Source organism: Cydia amplana, chromosome 3 (genome assembly GCF_948474715.1).
Source record: "Cydia amplana chromosome 3, ilCydAmpl1.1, whole genome shotgun sequence".
In the NCBI taxonomy this organism is placed as follows: Eukaryota; Metazoa; Arthropoda; class Insecta; order Lepidoptera; family Tortricidae; genus Cydia; species Cydia amplana.
Window position 1 is genome coordinate 183,503 of NC_086071.1, and position 7,439 is coordinate 190,941.

General features: G+C 40.5%; 2 protein-coding genes across 2 annotated transcripts; one reads left to right on the plus strand and one right to left on the minus strand.

The window, feature by feature from the left end:
• Window positions 1-2,190: 2,190 nt before the first annotated feature.
• On the minus strand, window positions 2,191-3,613 carry LOC134662627 (malate dehydrogenase-like). The gene is made up of 2 exons (XM_063518899.1): window positions 2,966-3,613; window positions 2,191-2,568 (listed from the first exon to the last, which is right to left on the minus strand). Exons 1-2 carry the CDS (start codon window positions 3,593-3,595, stop codon window positions 2,191-2,193), a joined length of 1,008 nt encoding a protein of 335 aa, XP_063374969.1. The 5' UTR covers window positions 3,596-3,613.
• A 253-nt stretch (window positions 3,614-3,866) lies between these two features.
• LOC134662868 (malate dehydrogenase, mitochondrial-like) lies at window positions 3,867-4,991 on the plus strand. The gene has a single exon (XM_063519176.1). It carries the CDS (start codon window positions 3,896-3,898, stop codon window positions 4,934-4,936), a length of 1,041 nt encoding a protein of 346 aa, XP_063375246.1. The 5' UTR covers window positions 3,867-3,895; the 3' UTR covers window positions 4,937-4,991.
• Window positions 4,992-7,439: the final 2,448 nt, after the last annotated feature.

Consider the following 7,439-nt stretch of genomic DNA (forward strand, 5'->3'; position numbering starts at 1 on the left):
GTAGTTACCATTCTGCCAGAACAGGCTCAACGGGGACTATTAGTAAGTATCATGTCAATCATGTCTACTTTGTGTATAGTAGGCCACCACACAGCCCAAGCGGCTGGACAGTTTTTGACATATGAGGTGTGGTTGAATTTGTCAGAATTGTTGTAGTGAAAATGGCGCCCGGTAATAAAAGAAATGGAGGGGGGGGGGGATTGTTTTATTTTTCTTACTCTAGCAATATGGGTACCAAATGAAAGCTAGTGAAAAGACCATTTCAAAAATATATGTAAACTGTCGGGTTTTTCTGTTTGTTTTAATAATAGTTGCAGTTTAATGTAACAGAAAATTATACTTTTTCAACTTGATGTACTTTTCTTATTTTTTGCTATATCTGGTTAATATTTTTTTAACATTACATAGAGGATATTCACAGTCACGTGGTATATATTTTTGGACTAATCCATTCAACCATTTTCAATTTAGAGCAGTTAGAAGTCAACTGTGGATTGTGAAGTTTTTGAACGTTTTCTAATAATTTGTTAGACCAAGTATTGAAAATGTTAAAGTATGTTATATATTTGTGATCTACTCACAAAGCCCTTTCATTTGGTTCCCCACATGGTATGTTTAAACGAAAATAAAAAAAAAGTTTGTACTGCCGACTTTATGACGTCACAGCAACTACCCCCACCACTTTCGCGCTTGTCATCTCATATATTTGTGTTCAGGGCATTACACTGAATACATCGATACCATATTTACCCATATCCGAGACGACATGAGCGAAAATCGATTTCTAGAAGACTTTTCTTTCGTTGGCCGGCCATAGAGAAATAAGTAAGACAAGAGTGCTCACTCCATACATCAGTTCAGACTATTAATTTCAGTGTCTACATCTAGCATCGAGTAGCGGAACTATCAGTACTGCTACTTGACAATAGATGTAGCACCGACCGGAAAGTCTTATCTCAACAGCATAAGACTTTCCGGTCGGTGCTACATCTATTGTCAAGTAGCAGTACTGATAGTTCCGCTACTCGATGCTAGATGCTAATAGTCTTTTTGGTACTAAAACTGATGTATGGAGTGAGCACTCTATGTATTTTTTTCTCTATGGGCCGGCTCACTAGTAGGTACGTCTTTTTCTAAGAAAATAAGACACTTTTTGCAATAATCCAAAAACTACTGAACCGATCATGTTCGCTATAGTTTTAATTGAAAGTATTTATTAAGCTTTCTTTCGGAGCGATTATTTCCGAAAATGAGTAAGCTCCTATTTTTACCACACGGTCTTTATTTAACTTTGCACGTAATTCAGTTTACTTTGTTTTATACACAAAAAAGCTGTTTGATGTGGAAAAGAGTTCACAAGGTATTTTATACATTAAAATTGATTGCAAGGTATTTTATTATAAGTATATATCTAGGTATGATCAGGGGCCCGTTTCTCAAAAGCTTGTAACTTGTAATATAATTGAAAGTCCCTTTTCTAACAAAAGCTGGCAACAAGTGACATCCGCTTGTGTAACAAGTTACAGTTAGCAAAATAATGTAACTTTGTTAAAAATCGCCCTCATTAGTAAATCAATTGATTAGCCAAACTAAACGTGTTCAGTACCGACAGTACCTACTCAATGATTCCTAATTTAGCATAGTTATTACTATGTAATAGTCGTGTTAGTAAATATTGTCTAGTAGTGATTATTAATTTGCTGCTTTGTTAAAATCTAAACGAATTAATTATTTTCTGTGATATGATTAAGTTTCCTTGGATTTGTTTCGTAGTACTCTAGATGAAATAATGTGTAAATAAATGTTCATAACACGGTAATGGCAATTTTTTCAAACCTATACCTTTAACGTGTAAATGTAAAGAATAAAAAAAATCTTGAATATAACGTTATTATTATTTTTTCCGCAATAAACGGATACGTAACTAGAAAATTAGGTATAGTATACAGTATACAAAATAAATATGAAAAATCTAGCACACGCGCACTAATAAAAACGTCATTATTGCGCCAAAATCTTGAGCGAATTTTAATCACCTAAAGTCTATTTTTTTATTCGGTAGACTGAAATGACAGTTAATAGTATGAAATGACATTTCATGTTCATACTATTAACTGTCATTTCAGTCTACGGAATAAAAAAACAGACTTTACATAAGTTTTAGTGTTTACGGACGGACGTTTGAACGCATCACTCCACTTCTAATATCTTCTTCCCCATAGCGACATCTTTCCTCAATCGATCCAGAGCTTCTTCCAGTATCTGACACTCGCATTCGGAGATGTCGTCGGTGTATCTCGTCATCTCTTTCACACCGTTCGCATCGACTCGCACTAAACCGGAAAAGTATGACGTTCCGAAATCATTGTTTTCAATGTAGGCGTGCACTAGGGCGTCGCGGCCGCTCAGCGCCGCCAGGATCCCGCGCGCGCACACCAGCGCGCCGTACGCGACCGACACGGTCGGCGACTGGCCGCGCTTGGCCCGCGTCACACTCTCCTCGTACCCCCGTAATCGACTCACAAACTTGCGTATTTCCGGATCCGTCATATCCGTCCCGGGTCTCGCCTGCAGTAATGGGTAGGACATCAATTTAAAATGAGTTTGTATGAGTACCTCATTTTCTAAAATGAGGTGTTACAATGTCTCACTTCAAATGAGGTGAGGTACTAGCATATTTTCAGCGTCGACTATTCCATTAATTCCAACGGCGACAAAAATATTTAATGTATATACATATTTATGTATCCACTTCCTTTATAAATAAATAAATAGTAACATTTAATTGGAGTGCAATTCTGGAGGTTAAGAATAGAACTTTTAGGAGAAAGATAATTTTAGAATCAAGTAAAATGAATAGAGGAGTGAAGTAAGACATTTTTGCGGTACGAAGTACTGCGACAAATTAACAAAATGAGTGGTACAAATGAGGTGCCTCACGAGTGAGCGACTCAACACTACTCGCCTGCGAAATGAGAGGTACGGTAGTCTCATCCGAATGCCCGCAGACGACGGGCACGAAGCATTCCTCGGGCGCCACGCCGTGCCGCGCCCCGTAAAGCGTCCGCGCTCTCATCCAATCTATCGTAGTGACGCCGAACAGTTTCCTGCCGTCGAACGTGCCTTCGTTTCTCATCAGTTCCGCGGCCATCGGCACCAGCGAGTTGATCGGCTCGGCGACGACTCCCACGAATGGCATTCTAGACAGTCTGCCGATTTGTGAGGATACCGTTTTTACAAATTCCGTGTTGGCGTCCAAACACGCTTCGTCGGACATGCCGGGGGTCTTGAGTAGTCCTCCGACTAAAAGTATCAAGTCGCTGCCGTCTAGCGCTTGCTTCATTGTGGCCTCTCCCAAGTAGCCTTTGAGTGTGGACTTGGAGGGGACGTGCGACAGCTCTATGACGACCCCCGGCGCCGCTCGCCACGTGTCGTGCACCACCAGCTTGCCCACGGCCGGCTCGGTGCGCAACATCAAACTGACGGCTTGCCCGATCTCGCTCGCGCCTCCCATCACACAGACTTGGAAAAATCTAACACTCGAATTAATAGTCCTTCGTGTTAAGATATCGGAAAATTTCCTCGTGACCGACATGGTGCCTAATATTATGAAATAAATGTATTTTCATATAAAAATATAGTCTGACTAGTGACAGATCTTAGTTTTTTTTTATGGCTATCGCCACGAAGGCATTTGCCAGCATCACGACAGTTAACGAGCATAGCGTGCCAGTTCGGGTGAAACTAATAAAAAGTTTGACAAAATAGGTATAATTAATACTAATGAAGAAGAATACTACGTCCACACTGTCATGTTTCAACATTTACCCGGACAAATGTCATCTCTGCCTTTTTGTCAGTTTTAACAGTCTAAAGAAGAAAATGTAAATAAAAAATGTTTGCTCAAAAATGTATCTTTCGGCTTCTGGAACACTGTCCGTGTAGACATGTACTACGAGTGAGAAATGTTCACGTTTCCGTGATCGGCGCCGGGAACGACGTGGGATTGAACTTGGGATTGTTGTTGAAAACGAACCAGAAGGTGACCAGGCTCCACCTGTATGACGAGGACGACAAGATTTATGGCGTGGGTTGCGAACTGAACAACATCCCCGGCGGGCCGGTCGTGGAGTCGTTCTCCGGCGACCGGCAGCTGGCGCTCGGCCTCCGCGACGCCGACCTCGTCGCGCTGGTCGCCCGCACACCGCGCAAACTCGCCACCACGCCGCACCAGATGATCATCGAGAACGCACCCGCCATACAAAAAGTGTGCCGTTCCATCGCTAATCACAATCCCGAAGCGTTATTCGCTATTTCCACGGATCCAATAAACTGTATAGTGCCTTTCGCGAGCGCTTTACTGTCGACGTACAATTGTTACAATCCTTTCAAAGTGTTCGGCATCACGCACATCGACACGGCGAGGTCTCGCGCGTTCGCCGGCAAGATGCTGGACGTGGATCCCGAGACGATAAGAGTTCCCGTCGTCGGCGGGCATTCCGATAAAACTATAGTGCCTCTGTTTTCTAATTTGGAACCCTCCTGTTATTGTATCAGTTCGGAACAGGCCGACATGTTGACGCGGTTCGTGCGGACGGCCGATAGAGACGTTATACTTAATAAACGAGGCACCGAATCGGCTACGTTGGCTATGGCGTGGTCGATCCACGAGTTTATCGACTCGATAGCGGACGCAATTAACGGGAAAGAAGTGATCGTGAATACGTACAGTCCGAACTTGACGTTCGGGACGCGATACTTCTCCGGGCCCGTGAAGGTGGGCGCGGGCGGGATCGTGGAGTCGCTCTGCGACTACCGCATGAGCGAGCTCGAGCGGCAGCTGCTGCGGGAGGCGCTGCCGCTCATACACGAGGATGTTTCTAAAGGAGAAGAATACGCCGGCGTTGTCAAAACTTTAGGTCGTTATTATACCTGACCCTCGAAATTGCAATGTGATTTAGACGAAATTGAGTTCCTTTTATTTGCCGTATTTTATACATTTTATAATTGTTTTTGAAGTGCTTTTGGTTTTCTGACATCACATATTGTTTCAAAAGCCTTTTTTTATCAATCGTTTCCAGGTTACCCTTAAAAGTTTATACATATTTAGGTATTTTAGTTTGCTCATAGTGTCATTTTGTTTTTTACTGACTCGACCATACATTAGCGCCAATGTGAAAACCGGCTAATACATACGTTAAAATGCCAATATACTTGATAAAAAATTGCAGGCTCTAATTTTCGTTGTTCATATTACTTCATATGTCGGAGGCCGATCGTAAAATCAGGCAGATCATGAAATTCCTAGGCATACCGTGAATTAAAATCTTTAAATTGTCTCGTTCCCTGCGTCGACAGCTCTTACTACTAGGTATTACTTTACGACTATTTCTGAACAGTTTGCCCTTCGGGCACCTGTTTAATGTGATTACCGTCAAAACATTACGCAGGAATTTTACGATCAGCCGCTGACATACATATACATTGAGTTTGAGTCAGAGACAAGGGAAAAGGTTGAGTTTAGAGTTAAAAAAAAATACATATTTAGCGCCATCTACCTACTACAATGACGATTGGGCCGTTGTTTGGGGTTGTTGCTGTTAGTGGGACTGGACATTCGGGGAAATGGACATTCGAGGCCAGAATCATCTCTCTACCTAGGTATTGACTAAAGTTTATAAATTGCAACTGATAGCTTATTTAATAAACTAAGCGCGAACTGCAACCGCGAATATGCAACCGCCACCTGCCTTAGTTAACTTAGCGCCACTTGCACCAACCCACTAACCCGGGGTTAACCGGTTAAACCGTTAACCCAGTGTCAAATTGTACTGGTAACCATGGCAACTCCAGGTTCAACCGGTTAACCCCGGGTTAGTGAATGGTGCAAGTGGTCCTTAGCAGGGCTTTAAATACCGTTAAAAAGTTGGTATCGTTACCACAAGGTGACAGATTTAACGTTAAGTTGTAACTAACGTTAGACCAGGTACCGTTAGTTATTGTAACTAACGTTAGACCAGGTACCGTTAGTTATACTACTCTTTACCGGTAACAAAATGGTAACGTTAGCAGCTGTCAATTTGAGCTAACGTTAAGTCAAAGGTATCGATACACCATTGTTAACGTTAGTAGGTAACGTTAACAGCTGCTTATTTACCGTTTGATTAACTGATAGGTGCCATCATCATTGACAATCGAGCGAATGTTCATTCACTCTCAAGCAGAGATGGGCAATTTTAATAACAAAACTTCCGTGAGACAAAGACATATCAAATGGAGATGGGCATTTCGTAATTGATTCCTGGTTCCACGATTACTCGAAATTACTTTGTAATCTGATTACCGATTCCCAGATTACTTTGTAATCTAACAATACCGAATTACTAATAGTGGAGTCAATATAAAGTTAAAGTTACATTAATTGCACAGTAAAATGTTTCTACACGGGTGAATTATATATCATATTGAATACCCGTCTGCGAATTAACAACTTGATATCTGTTCCCGTTTTTGAGAAATAACATTTTTTTTATTTTATATTTTATACTACCTAAACAGTAATTTCTAACTAGAATTTTTTTGAAGAATGGGCTATGAAGCTTACACGACTACACGGTCAGAATTTCTCCCGACAATAATATTAATTATAGATTTAATGAAAAAAACAATAATTTTGTAAGTTTTCCATGACCGAGAATATCCCACACTGAGAGAAAAGTTTACTATTGTGGTTAATTTAATAGTATTTGTTTCGATCATGTTTAATTTATCTGCCCGAGGAACTGCTATATTCGCAGAATAGCAGCATGATTTTGGAAACAAACAGCAAATAATGTTCTACACAATTAATGGACACTTCTAGTTTTTTGGCAGTACATAACTGTACAAGTTATTGAAGACTACATACTTATTTTTCTCGCAATAATTAAATCAATTTCCAGCATAGTCAATGTCAAATAATCAAAGTCAATGAAGTATGCTGTATTTCCAGGCTTCCACAGAGGCCAAGTCAAACTTTGTTTAAGATGTCAAAAAGATATCATTTTGTTATCATTCGCCCAACCGTCTCGCTCGCACCAATACATATTTCATCTAGTACGAGTGAAATGCACGCGCGAATGATATAAAATGACATCTTTTATAACAAAGTTCGAATTAGCATCAAGGTATATTAGGAAAATATAAGGAAAATATATGACTTATGGCATTGCGTTAAGGTTTAATAATTCAATGCATAAAGTGTCTGTGTTTATGTGAAAAATGATAGGTGTCAATTTTTATATCTATTCACAAAACGTTTACAATACAGGATGCACAGTCAGATATAAATAGACCCTTGAAGTCTTACAACTATCTATGATACTGGATCTCAAGCTTATTTGGTTAGTAAGTACCGTCCACCAAGTTATACTTCGAATAGCCACCCGGACAAATTCCAA